General features: G+C 42.0%; 2 protein-coding genes across 2 annotated transcripts in view; both read left to right on the forward strand.

The window, feature by feature from the left end:
* Positions 1-16,972, forward strand: part of LOC143781992 (collagen alpha-6(VI) chain-like) — a 217,247-nt gene that overhangs the window by 51,471 nt on the left and 148,804 nt on the right. Inside the window, exons 9-13 of the mRNA XM_077269013.1 lie at positions 7,362-7,925; positions 12,412-12,755; positions 12,841-12,919; positions 14,268-14,413; positions 14,524-14,616. Of these exons, the coding sequence (XP_077125128.1) occupies positions 7,362-7,925; positions 12,412-12,755; positions 12,841-12,919; positions 14,268-14,413; positions 14,524-14,616 (1,226 nt within the window). The remainder of the gene's footprint in view (positions 1-7,361; positions 7,926-12,411; positions 12,756-12,840; positions 12,920-14,267; positions 14,414-14,523; positions 14,617-16,972) is intronic.
* Positions 1,332-6,697, forward strand: LOC143782073 (uncharacterized). The gene is made up of 4 exons (XM_077269186.1): positions 1,332-1,972; positions 2,054-2,210; positions 2,332-3,017; positions 6,576-6,697. Exons 1-4 carry the CDS (start codon positions 1,858-1,860, stop codon positions 6,695-6,697), a joined length of 1,080 nt encoding a protein of 359 aa, XP_077125301.1. The 5' UTR covers positions 1,332-1,857.

A 16,972-nucleotide genomic window follows, 5' to 3' on the forward strand; every position in this document is an offset into this window, starting at 1 on the left:
AGCCAGGCACTGCCATCCAGCCAGAGAGGCCTTGCAAGCCAGAGACACTCTGCCAGCAAGACTTTGCCAGCCAGGCACTGCCATCCAGCCAGAGAGGCCCTGCAAGCCAGACCCTGCCTGAGACAGCCATGTGAGTACTGCCATCCAGCATGCATGCATGCGTGCGTGCGTGCTTGTGTGCGTGCGTGTTTGTGTGCGTGCTTGTGTGCGTGCATGCTTGTGTGCGTGCGTGCTTGTGTGCGTGCTTGCATGCTTGTGTGCTTGTGTGCGTGCATGCTTGTGTGCGTGCGTGCGTGCGTGCTTGCATGCTTGTGTGCGTGCATGCTTGTGTGCGTGCGTGCTTGTGTGCGTGCTTGCGTGCGTGCATGCTTGTGTGCTTGTGTGCGTGCATGCTTGTGTGCGTGCTTGCGTGCGTGCATGCTTGTGTGCTTGTGTGCGTGCATGCTTGTGTGCGTGCGTGCGTGCGTGCGTGCTTGCATGCTTGTGTGCGTGCGTGCTTGTGTGCGTGCGCCTGCCTGCCCTGTTTATATGTTTTTCATACTATTAGCTGTTATTTTTTATAGCTGTGGTGTAAAATGAGTTTTGTGTGTGTGTATAAATGATGTGTGATGTGTTCTGCATTTTTGTTGTTATCCCAAATGTTATAGTATTTCAAATAAAGAGCAGTGTAGCTCCTACTGTACCATTAAAAAAAAAAAAATTTTTTTAAAAAATAGTAATAAAAATTACACAAAACTGTCAGTAGTCTCATTGCAAGATAAATGTAATATTGGGTAAACATGCAGTAAAGGTTATATATATAAATGTGTAATGCAAATCTTGTGTATAGAATATGTTATCCGGTTTTAGAAAATACAAACTGTAGGGTAATCATAATTACCAATTTTTGGAATTGGTATTTTAAGTTCGAATGAGGAACATTTTTGATAAGGTTTGATAGGTGGCTTTTACCAACATGCGCATTGCGCATATCAATTTCAGTTTTGGTGTTGCTTTAAAGGGTTCTTGGGGGGTTTTTTTGGTGGGGAAACAGGGCTAGAGGGTTTGGCAGCTTGTGCATCAAGCATATCTACCATATAAAGTATGACGGTTAGAAAAAAAATTTCATTTTGTGTGGGATGAAATGTAAAAGTTTTTAAAAAAGATGTAACTGTTAAATCCTACAGCTGCATCTATCCTTGTGTATAGTAGCTTAGAACTGTCTGTATACTTACAGATACTTGGGACCAAGAGGTACGCAAAGACCATAATGTCTTCTTCTGAGAGCCCCCCAGCACATCAGCAGCAAACTGAGGTATTGTATTTTTTTTTTTTTGTTCTGTAAAATTTTTTGGTGATACAACTATGGTCATTGTTTTTAACCCTTTATGTGTTCTGTATTCACAGGAATATGAAGCAGAGGGGCTTACAGAAGGAGACGGACAGGGTGGAGAAAGACAAGGAGCGGGAGCGCATAGTGTAAGTTTTGAACAGACCGATCCTCACATACAATGCACTACACCCAACACAAACATTCATGACAGCACACACAATACATATGCCTCAATCTAAGAACATTATTAATTTTTTTTTTTTAAATTTTTTTTATTAGTCCTCACAATCCGGGGCTCGACATAGAGTTCCTCAAAGCACCTCCCATAGTCGTCGGAATGATAATCGCGGCGGTCGCCGAAGAGTAAGTTCCTTTTTGTTTTGTTGTGTAGTAAAATGTAAAATTCATGTGTTGTAATCTTTCCCTTTTTATTGTTATATTTTTCGTAGGCTTCACAGCGTGCTCCCGAACAAGATGATGAAGAGGAGGGCATCGATGTGAACACCCTCATCGAAGCAGTACAAAGTAGGGAGCCGCTGTGGAACATGTCGGACCGCCGCCATGCTGACCAGTTAATCACCCGACGGCTATGGGAGGAAGTGTGCAGTGCTGTTATGGATAACTGGGAGGAACTCGATGCTGGGGCCCAGGATCTAGCGCGTAAGTATTCACACTTCATAACCTTATTTTAGCATGATTTAATGTGGTGTATAGTAACCAATTTTTGCTATCTCTTTCCAGGTAACAGGATTATCGTGCGGTGGCGGTCAATCAGGGATCGCTTCAAGAGGGAGTTTAATAAGGAGATGCAGGCCCCGAGTGGATCTAGAGGACGCAGGAGCAGATACAAACATGCCAGAGCCCTGTCGTTCCTACGGTCGACGCTGCTGAGCAGAAGGTAAATATTCAACACCACATATTTTCAGTCAAACTGAAAAAATGTGTAACCTTCAATTTTTTTGCAGTAAGGGCAATTGTAATATAAAGATACTAATATTTTTTTTCTTCTTCTTTAACAGCACTTTCTGCAGCACTCGGGAGCCTGCATCAGAGTTGCAGCCCTCTGGAGCGATCCCTCGAGAGTCCGCCACCGGGGACCACGTCGACCCCTCTGTTTCTGCACCTACCCTTTTGTTTGATCCCTCAGCCTCATCCACCAGCGCTGGAGCAGCAGGGCGGACTTCGTCACTTGAAGCTGCAGGTGATGAGTTAGAGTTCCCTTTACCCCACCCCTCTGCCACTGCCGCAACTTCTAGACCAACTTTGTGGTCAGGACGGCAGCGCCAGAGAGGTCAGGAAAGGAGCTATGCGCCTGACTTTTTGCATCTGAATGCATCCTTTCACAGTGCCATCAAGCTTTTGAGTGAGCAAACGTCTGCTGGGTACAATATGCTTAACAAAAGCATACTTGAACTCAGCAGTCGTCTTGATAGGATGCAATCAGATGCAAACCAGTCACCAAGGCACTGTTTTTTTCAGGCGGTCCTCAGGCACATGGAAAATCTAACTCCTGACCTGCAGATGCATGTGATGCAAGGCTGCCACACTGCTCTAGCGCAGGCGATATCCCATGCCCCTCCACCTACCCTTCATGTGTCAACACCTTTCCCCTCTCAATCCACCGTCTATCCTCCCATCCGTCCTCCTCCTGTACGTCCTCCTCCCGTCCATTCTACTCCTTCGTCATTTGTTCCTTCCCCCCTTAGTCTTTCCCAGTTTTTAACATCCCCCTTCCATTCTTCCCCTTTAACTTCTCCGTTATCAATCCCAGCAACACCTTCATACCTCACACACACCACATCTGCACCTCAAGTCTCTACACAACCTCATGTTTTCACCACCCATTCCACTTCTGTTCCTCCCCGTGATGTCCTGTCCCCCACTCTCGACGTGGTCCGCCCGCCTGTCAGCCCCTCCGCTACTATCTCCACCCAAAACTATGAGAATCTGTAAAAGTCAATAAATAAACAGTTGTTTGGTTTAAAAAAATTTTTATTGTCTTTCTTTTTTTTTTTCTTTTAATTTATTAAGTCACCAAGGTTATGGCAATAGTAACATTAACAGTGTTTAAAGGGTACCGTTGCAAAACATACAATGCTGCATTAAAGTAAAAAGATTTTGTATGCAAACAAAAATTGGTATTTTTACAAGTATAAAAATAAATAAATTTTTTACACCATTTCATACTGCCAGTCAACTGATCCTGCAGGAGACATGAAGTAGTCTGCAAAACTGTCCCGCATTCTGCAGACTGCAACTGGACTGCGAAAAGTGGGGTTTTGGTAATCCCGTAAGGTGCTTTCTGAAACATTATCCTCCAGGGAAACTTGTTCTTTTGATAGAACAAAATTATGCAGGACAACGCACGCTTTGACCACATCATCGACAGTTTCAGTCTGCAGTTTAATGGCAGTTAGTAGCACTCTCCATTTGGCAGTTAGGATGCCAAAGGCACATTCCACTACTCTGCGTGCTCTGGTTAAACGGTAATTGAAAATTTTCTTCCTCTGGGTCAGTCCACTACTTCCAAAGGGTTTAAGCAAATGTGGGGAAAGCTGGAAGGCATCATCTCCAACACAAACAAATGGTAACGGTGGACCGGTGGTTCCAGGGAGAGGTCTAGGGGGCGGAAAATCAAATGTCTCTCCATATAAACGGCGCCCCATTGGTGAATTTTTAAAGATTTGTGAATCATTTGCACGTCCATACGCACCTATATCCACAGCGATGAACTTGCATTGTGCGTCAGCTATGGCCATCAACACAATAGAGAAATACTTCTTATAGTTATAAAACTGTGACCCAGAGCCTGAAGGTTTGACGATCCTTATGTGCTTTCCATCAACTGCTCCAACACAATTTGGAAACTGGCAAATCTGATGAAAAATTTGGGCGATCTCCAGCCACCTCTCCTGTGATGGCTCTGGGATGTATTCCACTTGTAGGCACTCCCACAATGCCCGGCAGGTATCTCTGATGATCCCCGAGATGGTGGATATCCCAAGTCGAAATTGAAAATGGAGGGATGAGAAGGACTCTCCAGTTGCAAGGAATCTGTTAACAAAAAGAAAAGACAATACTTTATAAAAAAAATACAAAAAAAACCAACACAGTTATAAGTCTGATGAATGAGAATCATTTAATAAAAAAATGACTTACCGAATAGTCACCATGAGACGCTCTGCTGGTGATATTGAGAATCGCATCTGGGTGTCTCGTCTCCGTATACAGTCTTCCACATAGCCCAATAAAAATGCAAAATTTTCAGCTCTCATCCTCACATAATTGAAGAACTTTTGAGGGTTTTCCCTTAGTTCCATGTAAAGCGTGGAATAAACACCACGGGTCATACGTTGTGCTGTGATGGGATGGATCCACAGCCTTCTCTTACGCCGCTGCCGTAGGATTCGCAGTCTTCGTTCCTCCCTCTCTCGAACGCTGACTGCCAACTGATTTGCCTCAAAAGTAAAATCTGCATAGATCTTTGCAATGTTTGCCAGGACTCCTTCCATTTCTGCCACTTTCTCTACAACCTTTCAAAGATGTGGTGTAAATACACGCTATATATAGTTTTCCAGAAGTTTCCAGTAGCCAATCACATTGAAATCCTCCCCTTTTAAAAAACGGATCCGTCAAAAAACGGTTGCAACGGATGTAAAAACGTTCGCAACGGTTCTAACGGATCCGTTTTTTTAACGGATTAGGGCAGCTGATCCGTTAAAAAAACGGATCCGTTAGAACCGTTTTTGCATGAAATTTGACGGATCCGTCGATCCGCCACGATGTCGGACCCAACTGACGCCACACAACTGAAGTGTGAAAGAAGCCTAATATATGAGTTTTACTTTTTGTATTGAAGAACTGAAACATATTAACTTTTTGATGATGTTCTAATTTTGTGAGAAGCACCTGTGGATACACCTCTGTAGTAGTCTACAATTTTTCTCTCTCATAGTCCTCAAAGAGAATCTGTCAGAAGGATCATGCCTCCTAAGCCGTCTATATGGGCTTGTAGGTCATAGGAAGTTGAATAAATTAATACCTTGATATCTGCAATCCGATATCTCATTCAAGGGAAATCCATATTTTTCTTACATTGAGTTACCAGTGTGATGTGTAATGGCCGCTCTCCACTCTCCTGATCTCACTGCAGAGCTGTGTGGGATTATAATTGACACATCAGCTTTCAGCTCATAGGCAGACAGTGTTGCAGTACTGTTGCAATAAAGCAGAGCTCAGAGAGCTGCAAAACTGTGTTTGTAAGAAGACAAAGTTCATTCCTTCTGTTCTGTGTTAGTTACATGTCTATCACTTGTAACTCCAACTTTTATTAAAAGTAATCTCTGGAGGCAGATTCTCATACAGATCAGTGTCCGATCATTAGTCTGGAGCAGGCTTATTTAAAAAGAAAAACATTGGTTTCTCTGGATTAAGACACTGGATCACAGATATCAAGGTATGATTTTATTCAGCTTCCTAGGACCTACGTTCCCTTATAGAGGGTAGATCTTACTGACAGAATCCCTTTATTACATATTTCTCTTACAGCGCCATGAAAAAATGAACGTCACTTCTTATTCCCGAGCACTATTCAAAAAGACTGGCATGCAAAATGCTATTCATGATGAACTGCAGCCCTCATACGCATACTCAATTTAACTTTGTTTATTTTGTTTTTCATCTACATGAGGCCGCTATGCAGCTGATTTCCCATGACAAACTTGCGTAAGAGAAAATGTGCACCATATTACAGTGGATAAGACATTGGGAAATCTTATTTGCATGCTATGGAAAAAGTCTGCAATTTTTTTTCACTCTTCAGAATGTTAATTTATTTTGTGGACTTTTAATGCATAAGGTGAAAACTATAGTAAATCTGCATCAAAATTTGTGACAAATCTGAATTGCAGATTTGCAGAAAAATCCCAAACATGTAGAACTCAATTAAGTTTGACTTTATTGGTCATTACATGCAGGAAAATTATGCAGTACATCAATTTAATATCGTGTGTAAAAATCTTATATCTAAGTGCTGACAATATACTGTAGTGCATAAGCTTCATTATATGAAAAATAAAGATAAAATGAATGTTAGTATGATTAAAATACTTTTGACACACATTACTTGTAGTGATTTTTCCTCATACTGCATCCCCCAAGTGACTCTTGATTAGAGTTGGTGTGAGTTTGTTCCCACGTCCTTTCCATCTCGCTGCCAAGGGAAAGTACCTGCTCTTACCTGCCTCTTCTTTTGATTTGCCAGCCTGGCACAATGTCACACATGAATCAATCCTCAATAATGACGTCATGCCAGGCCAACTAATCAAAAGGAAGAGCCGCAGACGTCGACAGGTAGAAGAACCTGCTCCCATGAAGCATCCATAGATTACTGTTGTGATCAATGGCTTGGGCCGTTTGAATCGATTCGCACCAACTTTACCCCTGCTATGTGTCATGCAGCTGCAGTGCAGTACAGCACAACCTCCACCAGGGGGAGCTTGGTAGAGAAACGAGACTGCACACACAGAGCAGCTGAACAGATGCCACCTAGTGGCGGGAGAGAGGTCAGACAAGCCGAGTCAAAAGCACGAGATAGCACGACAGTATAAAAGGATTTAGACAGAATGGATAGTCAGGACATAGCAAGGGATCAGTAAACCAGGACGGGCAAAATATGGTACAATAGGGACGAACTGAAACGGAGTCAAAACGCCAAGCCAGGAGGTCATAACCAGGGAGTCAAGCAGATCTACAGACAAAGAGACACTGGGAAAGGGCAGGCAGGGGTAGATAACAGACACAGGGCAAGTCAGGGTTCACAGCAGGACAAGACAAGAGCTTCCAGAGTCAGGTACACACGCCAAAGACAGAGCTATACCTGACACCTCCCTCAGGATACCTGGGAGCTAAATAGCAAACCCGAGCCCAGAATTAGGCAGAGCAAAGTTAACCCTTGACATGATCCACCCAGAGCAAGATCAGACAGGACTAAACTCCGGAATGGATCATGACAGTATGTCATTGATGTATGTCTTTTCATATTTTGCAGCCCCATGTGAAAAACAAGCAGACATCACTTTTCTGATTGATGGTTCCGGAAGTATCGGAGCTACAGAATTTGAAAAAATGAAAGAATTCATAGTGTCTACCATTGATGAGTTTGACACTGGCCCCGGCAAGGTTCATGTGGGGGTTTCTCAATATAGTCATTTATTTGAAAAAGAGTTTCCACTAATGCCAAATATCAGTAAGCAAACTTTAACGCACATGATTAAGAACATCACACAGATGGGCGGAAACACGTTTATTGGAAGTGCTCTTGAGAAAACAGATTCTGCTCTATCAGCTAATAGTCGTATTAGGGAAAAGATCCAACAAATATTGATCGTCATAACGGATGGAGATTCACAAGATGAAGTGGCATTGCCTGCAGAAGCTCTGAGAAGTAAAGGCATTTTCACTTATGCTGTGGGAGTGGGAGAAGTGTCTGAAACACAGCTTCTTCAGATTGCTGGGAAATCGAATAGAAGGTTTTCTGTCCACAATTTTGATGCATTAAAAAGTATTAAAAAGAGATTGGTCGATGACATATGCATCCAGCGGCCTGCTGAGAGTGAGTATGACCTGATTGCCAGTACACTCCATACAGACCATTACCTGTACATCTTGACTATGGTTTCATATGAACGTACAACTATATCATTAACAGTAAACATCATCAGCATCTAGAACAGTTCAACATCGCAAAGGCTGCGGATGAACATTACTGTGATCTGTCATGGCTTCAATCAGAGAAGGTTCCAATATGCAATAGCTGTGATTGGTCAGTCAATGGGATCAGCCAATGGGACTAACCAATCGCAAGTGGCAGACACAAAAATGCTCCACACCAAAAGCTACCACTGCTCTCATGACATATATAGGATAAAGATGCAACTGTGACATTTGTCATAAAGACTTTGTATAGCAGAAGTGTACGTCATGATAGCGTTAAGATGAGACATAGATGTCTTAAGATGTTATATTAATTTAATGTAGAGGGCAAAATCATTCACAATTTAATGTTAGAAGTGCAGCACAGCTAACCAATGCAAAAAAAAGTTAAAGCGAATGTGCCACCAAGTTTTTGCTCCTTCATCTGAGAGCAGCATACTGTAGCGAAAGATACCCTGATTCCAATGATGTATGACTTAAATTACTTGGTGCAGCAGTTATGACACAATCAGAGTTCTTAGATGTAGCAGAGCTCAGAAAGCTAACTCCACCCACCTTTCTGTGTACATTGTCTATTGACAGTGAACTGCTATCAGAGGACAGGGCATGGCTGGAACACATGTCATGAGGGAGCTAGTCTGTGCAATGATAATGTCCTGGTGATAAAACATTCACTGTATGGAAACAACAGCACACAGACTAATAAGTGGCACCTCCCTGAATTTTGTGATTCAGCCCCTACCTTATGCTGAACTCAGATTACATAGCAAAAACCTGCTGATTGATTCCCTTTAAATAGATTGCCAAGAAGGTTCCTAGAACTGTTAAGAAGGTGTTTGAAAATGTAAAAAAAAGGAATTTGATACCATCCTGACGTAGTGTAAAGACTGCACTAAATCACCTCTCTTATTGGTAACGCACTATATCTAGTGATTCGCTGCAGCGGTTACATGTCTGTAGTAAGACTTTATCGAAATGTTTTAGCTTTTCCCCAGGAAATCATTATTCACATGATATTTTAACATTTTACAGAATTTCTGCAATTAAAGAAGCACTCCCATTAAGATTTTTATTCATTAGATGTGTATATATGCATGCAAAGTATTGTGAGTGTGTGAACAGGTTACTAGGATGCAACACGAAGACAAGAATTAGGCAGAGGTAACCAACTAAACGATTTATTTTCTTAACACCGGGGTGAAGGGGTTACTTGTGCAAACTGTCAGTTATTCGGATACAAGGTATCAGGTAATACAATATTAGCAATAATGACAATAAACACAAATTAACAGTTCTATTATTGTATTCTCTGTTCTACCTGTCTTTCAGTAATGGCGATGCTCTGATGTTCCTTGTGTGATAACTCCCACAGGCACACTCACAATGATGAGGCCATCACTAAAATATTTCCTCAAAGAATTTTCCAATTAATAAACGGTCACTAACGGGGGTCACCGGTATTTCCTGCTATGCCACAAGTCCTCAGCACAAAGTCAAGTAGTGCGCTATGGGCCCTTCTCACACTGGCCGGTCCCTGTCCCGTCTGCTATATAGCCCCAGCCCAAACTTTGTACTGTATGTCAGCACTGGAAGTAATGGCCTGGTTCACTCGTGCCTCCTGGTCACCACAGTGGACGTCCGCTCCCGGATAATGAGCCATGTACAGTCTTTGGTGCTCGACAACCGGCTATTTGGTCTCAACTGATAAGGCTGGGCTTCAGGTCTTGACCAGCGGAGTCTAGATCCCAGGACTTGACCATTGTAGTCTGTACCTCGATGTTTGCCTCACAATGTCCCGCCTGCCTTGGTCCCTAAGCACACCCTGGTAACGCGGCCTCTGTATCCCTCTGCTCACATGTCCTACTGGTTTCACTTGTGGGTGCCAACTTTCACTCCGGCCTTTTATTTTGGATAATTGCACCTACTACCACCTGACCCTGTGCTCTCTTTTAGATCCATCCTTCTAGAAACACTTCTTCCATCTTTCGGTTCCGCCTTAATTAGTTTGGACAGTAGATAGCGATGTTTGGTAACAAGTGCTACGTAACATTGAGGAACCACGTCTTCTACTGCACATTCACTTACAAGTATATACTCATCTATCGCCACACTCTCTGGTGTCCAGCTCCATTCTTCTATTCTCAGTGACGTCACCCCTCTGCAGACTGGTGACTTTTACAGTTTAGGCCCATGGAGAGTCAGAGCGAGGCTCCTTAGGAATTATATTGTGAAAGAGACTTCTGACTCACACATAGAGCGTAGAGTAAGCCGGATAGTTGCAATTGCAGTGACATCACTGTCAAGAGGAGAAGAAAGACACTGGATCCTGGAGAGAGCAACGGTAGGTGAGTATATCAATACACTCACACTACATTACATGCAAGTTCACATACATTTAATGAATAAAAAACTTAATATGAGTGCTACTTTAAAGGGAGTCTTTCAACACAAAATGAATGTCCAAACAAAGCACAGCTCCTTGTCGGGGAAGAAGCCCTTATAAAACTTGTGCTTTTAGGCCCACGATTTATTATAACTGGCATTTTGTACACCAGCCTTAAGAGGGGTGTGTCAGACTAAGATTCAGTGAATTCATTAAGAGGCATACGCCACTGTATGAATTAGGCCAGTTTCAATTTGAGAAACTCATGCGAGTCTCTCGCATCTCTCGCATCACTCCGGCACTCGGGACCGCAGTGTGGGGCTGCATGTATTTCTATGCAGCTGAACGCTCCGGTCCCAAGTGCTGGCAGCAGTGTCGGGTATTGATGCGAGAGACTTGCTTGAGTTTCTCGCATTGCACACGCAAGTGTAACCCCGGCCTAAAGCATATCAATGGTGTGTGCCTTTCCTTCACCTTTCCAGAAATGATACTCCTTTCAGGCACTTGACTAACGTTTCTGGAGTAAGAAATGTTGCCACAAAAGGTTAATTTGATGGGCAATCGTAGCCACACGTTGACCAGCCGTGGCTTCAACCATTTTAACAGAGCTGCCCAAAACTGGCTTGAAAACACCAAAGTTGCTATATTTTTGCACAACTTCGCGTTGCGCAAACATTTTGCAACTTTTCAAAGTGGTTTATGACTGTTTTCTGGCTTAAACAGTTTGATGTATTGGCCCTTTACGGTTTTAATTAATTGCTGCATTTGCCTAAAATCCTTCAGTAACTAAATATGCTAGTTAACTATGCTCAGTGCAAAATTAAGATAACCAGCTACTTATTTTCTATTTATCTCTGCTATTTTCTGTCTCCTGTAAAGCCAGAGCTATCAATCAACGATAAAGTAGACAGAGATAGGTGGAACCAAGTACCGTAGGTCATGGTGGAAAGATGCACTGAACTGTCTGGCCACAGCCAGGGTGCACCAAGTGACCAAGTGTGTCATTGCTATATATGAATAAAGAAGAAATTTAGGCAAACCAATTAAAGCTTAATTGTATCAGGGCTATATCTCCTATAAAATGCTGTGCTTAAGGCCCCGTCTCACATAGCGATTTACCAACGATCACGACCAGCGATATGACCTGGCCGTGATCGTTGGTAAGTCGTTGTGTGGTCGCTGGGGAGCTGTCACACAGACAGCTCTCTCCAGCGACCAACGATCAGGGGAATGACTTCGGCATCGTTGAAACTGTCTTCAACGATGCCGAAGTCCCCCTGCAGCACCCGGGTAACCAGGGTAAACATCGGGTTACTAAGCACAGGGCCGCGCTTAGTAACCCGATGTTTACCCTGGTTACCAAAAAAACAAACAGTACATACTCACCATCTGATGTCCGTCAGGTCCCTTGCCGTCTGCTTCCTGCTCTGACTGACTGCCGCCGTACAGTGAGAGCAGAGCGCAGCGGTGACGTCACTGCTGTGCTGTGCTCTCACTGTACGGCCGGATCTCAGTCAGAGTAGGAAGCAGACGCCGGGGGACCTGACGGACATCAGATGGTGAGTATGTACTGTTTTTTTTTTTTTACATTTACGCTGGTAACCAGGGTAAACATCGGGTTACTAAGCGCGGCCCTGCGCTTAGTAACCCGATGTTTACCCTGGTTACCAGTGAAGACATCGCTGGATCAGTGTCACACACACCGATTCAGCAATGTCAGCGGGACCTCAACGACCAAAAAAAGGTCCAGGCCATTCCGACACGACCAGCGATCTCACAGCAGGGGCCTGATCGCTGGTACGTGTCACACATAGCGAGATCGCTACTGAGGTCGCTGTTGCGTCACAAAACTTGTGACTCAGCAGCGATCTCGCTAGCGATCTAGCTATGTGAGACGGGGCCTTTAGTTTGGAAACTCATTTTGTGCCCACAGATTCAATTTTGTAAATCTACATGCACTTCTTGAATCTTACACTCGTGTCTTCTACTCTTTTCCTTCTAGATTGTTCTCTTGAAGTCGTAGTCGGATTTGATATTTCAGCTTATCCTAATGGCTCCAATTTATTCCATGATCAAAAGTTATTGGAAATTGGTATTGCAAATATTTTACACAGCATGATGAATTTAAGAAGTGCAAGTTGCCTCCCTGGCATTGTACCTCTGATTAGTGTAGCTTTTTATGTTCCAAATGCAAATCCACCCTATCCCCCTCAGTTCTACACCTACAGTTCAGATTTAGCTCAGAAACTCAAAGTTATTTCTGTCAAAGGTCCTTCGTATTTAACAACCCCCATTCTTCAGTCCATGTGGAAGACATTTAAAAAGGACGAAGCAGGAAAAGCAAAGGTATGTCTCAGTTATCACTGCCTAATTATCATTATCACAATTTGTACTAATGTTTACTTTTTTATGCCTTCCATATGCCATGTAGATGATGCTAATCTTTACTGACGGCCTAGATGAAAAAGTAGAAGACACTGAGCTGGCAAAAGAAGATTTTCAGAAAAAAGGTATATGGCACAAGTGGGTTGTCATAGAGTATTAAGTACTTTATATTTTTGATATAATTGATTAAATTGATAATTGATTAAATGTAATATATAATGATTTAAATGTACCGAATAAGGGCTTGTTCCAAGTGCATTTAAATTGCTAGAAAATTGCAATTCTACCATTGTCTTCTGAATTTTTCATTTACCATGTTCATTATATGGTAAAACTGACCCAGGAATATGATTCTCCAGGTCAATACGAGTATGCAGATACCACTCATGTATTGTTTCTTTTATTATTTAAGTGGTGACTTTTTTTTTTTTTTTTACAAATTTGTATGATAAAAATGATTTGCTTTTGTGACCATTTCCCGAGATTCGTAACGTTTCATTTTTCAGGATATGGGCTTATATTTTGTGCCCAGAGCTGAGGTTTTAATTGGTACAATTTTAGGGTAGTCATAGTGTTTTGATCACTTTTTATTGCCTTTTTTTGCAATGTTGCAGAGGCCCACAAAAATAGAAACTTGGGGATTTAGATTTTTTTTGGTTATGCCATTCACCTATCGGAATAATTTATTTTATATTTTGCCAGATCGGACATTTCAAATATGAATATTTTCTTTAATTGTGTTATTTTGGGGGGCAAAAGGGGCGGTGAAGTGAACTTTTGTGGGTTTTTTTATTTTTTTCATGTTGTTTAAAACTTTTTTTCACTTTTCACTGTATTTAATAGTACATCAGCACTACTATGTATAACAGAAATCACAATTTCCTATGAACGACGGCCACAGGGGGATCATAGGAAGATCGCAATGACAAACACAGGGGTCATCAGCAGACCCTCGGCAGTCATGACAATCTATTGGTGCCCCTTCACCCTGACGACTCATATGAACTCCCGCTGTTAGAGATTGACAGCAGAATTGAACAGTTGACAGCTGTCGGCAGAGCCGCGCTCCACCCACAGCTTTTAAAGGCACTTGCTGGCTCATTAAATCAGCCGTTATGTGGCAGAAAGAAGCGGGCTCGGTGTGCAAGGCCATATCAAAGGCAGGGACACAACATATGGCATGTAATGTATGTCATGTCATAAAAGAGTTAAATCATGAATCAATTTTTTTTTGCATGCAACATCTTTATTTGTGCCTTTTTGAGTCATTAAAAAAACTGCACCACGTTGCACAGAGCCATTATTCAACAGCATATGGAGTAACTATGTCATCTTAACACTGTCTGTATCATACAGGTTCTGATTGATTAGGTATTCTTGCCCATGTTAATTTGTTAAAGCCCATAGCTTCTCTATACATGTTATAAATATCATTACCTAATATATAACATATCCATTTCTGAAACTTTTTAGGGTTACATGCCCTAGTGACTGTTGCTTTGGAAGGAACAAAAGGATATGATAACATGAAACATATAGAATTTGGCAGAGGCTTTGATTATAACTATCAGATGCATATTGGGATGCCAGATATTGGGATTAAACTTGCCCGACAAATGGTGAGTTTGCTCTTGTGGTTCCAGAATGACCATAATAATAATAATTTCCTGAACTTAATAATAAATGTTACAATTATGTAAGATAACTATATTTTGTCTTTCTTTTCTAGTCCCATGTTATTGAAAAAACATGTTGTTGTGTATTCTGTGAGTGTTATGGAGAAAAAGGACCACCGGGAAAGTATGGAGATCAGGGAATGAAGGTATGTGCCTCAAAAGGAACATATAGTGCCTTAAAGGGGTATTCCCATTTACAATATCCTATCCCAATATGTAATAGGTGTAATAATAATAAAATTAGCAAATATCTCCAATTACAAATGTAGTATAGTTTTTCTGATTCGCTATGTTTCTTTCCTCATTTGCAGGCATTGCAGAACCTTAAGGGTCCATGGTTACGACCACTGATACAGTGACAGTTTGTTAGCTAGTTGCTAGTGGTTGTAAGCATGGATACATGAGGTCCTGCAATGACTGCAGATGAGGAAAGAAACACAGCAAATCAGAAAAACTATACTACATTTAAAATTTGAGGTATTTGCTAATATTATTACTATTACACCTACTATATATTGGGATAGGATCTTGGAGATGGGCATACCCTTCTAAGTACAGCTATTGGTGGTAGATCATTTTCAGATATAAGGGGGATATTTCTGTAGCACAGATTGGAAATGGTAAGGTTTGCAGAAAATATGTGGTTTATTTTAAACGGATTTCAAAGTCTGTAGGACGTCTGTCACGTCACGGCTTTATTGCGACAGAGAGGAGTCAGAAGACCGCAGTGTACGAGATAGACCCACTGACCCGATGCGCAGTGGCAATCTGTTATCCTACACCCCTTTTTCATCTAATGAGGGTGATACATCTCCATGACTTATATATCATATGTGCTCAAAATTATCTAAAATGCTAATCCTATGATTTGGTACAGGTGGTGCTATCTATGGGACTAAAGTGTTTTGGCCCAATTATTACTATCTAGCATTAGATTTTAATATTTTTTTCTCTACTCAGGGGAATGGCTTTCTATATATTTTTTATACTCTAAGCACCCCTTAGCTTTGCTGCCAATGAAAACCCCTGGATTCTATTTCATAGGCATGCTGTATCTCTGACTGTAGTGCAAGTTTGGCGTTCATCTGAGCATGGTCAATGCAGCTGAAAATAAAACGCATTCTACGGCACTTCCAGACTGTCGGCACACACTAACAACTTGCTCTGATAATATCAGACATCTTAATATGCAGTCATTTCCAGCCCTTACACTATTGATGGCGCTATTGTTTAGTCTCTCTCATGCTATTCATTTGGACACCATCTTTGTACATGCCATGCAGGACCACATCAGCCTGTAGCAAATGTGTGGACATCTTGTCTGATTATGCCCTGGAGCACCTTATCACTGCACAGGAGTACTCCGGGTCACATCCTAAGGGTTCACTCACATCTACGTATAAATGCACCAAGTGCAAGGTGATAAAAAAAATCGCATTGCACCCGCACCAATGTTACTCAATGAGGAGTGTTCATCTGCAAGTTTTTCTTCAGCTGGAATTGGGCTGAGAAAAAATGTTGCAGCATGCTGCGTATGTTCATGTAAAACGTCCAAGACTCGCTAATGCAAGTTAATTGGTGTGAGGAAAAAATTTGGATGGCACACAGACTATATGCCATCCGATCATTACACTTAAATCTCAAAGGAAGCAAAATAATATAAAACTATACATAGATGGCAGAAAGCTATTAAATAGCTAGAATAGATAGATGGAATAGCTAGATAAACAGCAAATATATAATGTCCCAAGTCCCCTACATATTATAAGCTTGCACCCTTTAGTGCCTTTCATGTGGCACTAAAGGGTGTTTATCTTTGTTTAACCTAATAAATATAACTTATTTATAATAGTATAAGGTAAATTGACTGACTAGTCATAGTGGCTTTCCGGAGAAGAGTCTGTGTAGAGGATGCTGAATCACAAACCCCCGAGCTTGCAATGCCTAAGGTAACATACCTAAACAGGATTGAGTTTGTGGAACCAGTGGGGGTCTCAAGCTGTAGATAGAGTGCGCCAGTAGCAGAACAGCTGAGCAAATGGCGAGACTTGCTGATCTGTGGTGTTCTGGCTAGGTTGTGACCACGTAGGATGAAACAGTTTGTCTGCAAAGCCCTGGAGTAGAACCACAGAGGAAGTATATGGTGTGAGGGAAAATGCTTTAAATCATAGAGGAAATGGCCATAAGACTTTGAATATAACCTTTGCCAAGTTATCATTCAGTAAAAACTCTATGTTTGAACAACGATGTGCTTTATTGAACTGTTGAACCTATGGTCCTGGCCAGTCCACACCATTGGCTACATGAAGCCTGCACAGCCATGACAGCATGTCCAAACGTCCATCCAGGAACCATACTTTCGTGTAGCACGCCGGGGCATAAAAGGAGACGAGTGCCTCACGGTCACCCTTGACTACCGCCCCATACTACTCTACAGCTCCATATCCTTTGATCATCGGAATCAAGGAACATCGTGGGAAGCACTGGACTAAATAAGACCTG

This window comes from Ranitomeya variabilis, chromosome 6 (assembly GCF_051348905.1).
Source record: "Ranitomeya variabilis isolate aRanVar5 chromosome 6, aRanVar5.hap1, whole genome shotgun sequence".
NCBI classification, from domain to species: Eukaryota; Metazoa; Chordata; class Amphibia; order Anura; family Dendrobatidae; genus Ranitomeya; species Ranitomeya variabilis.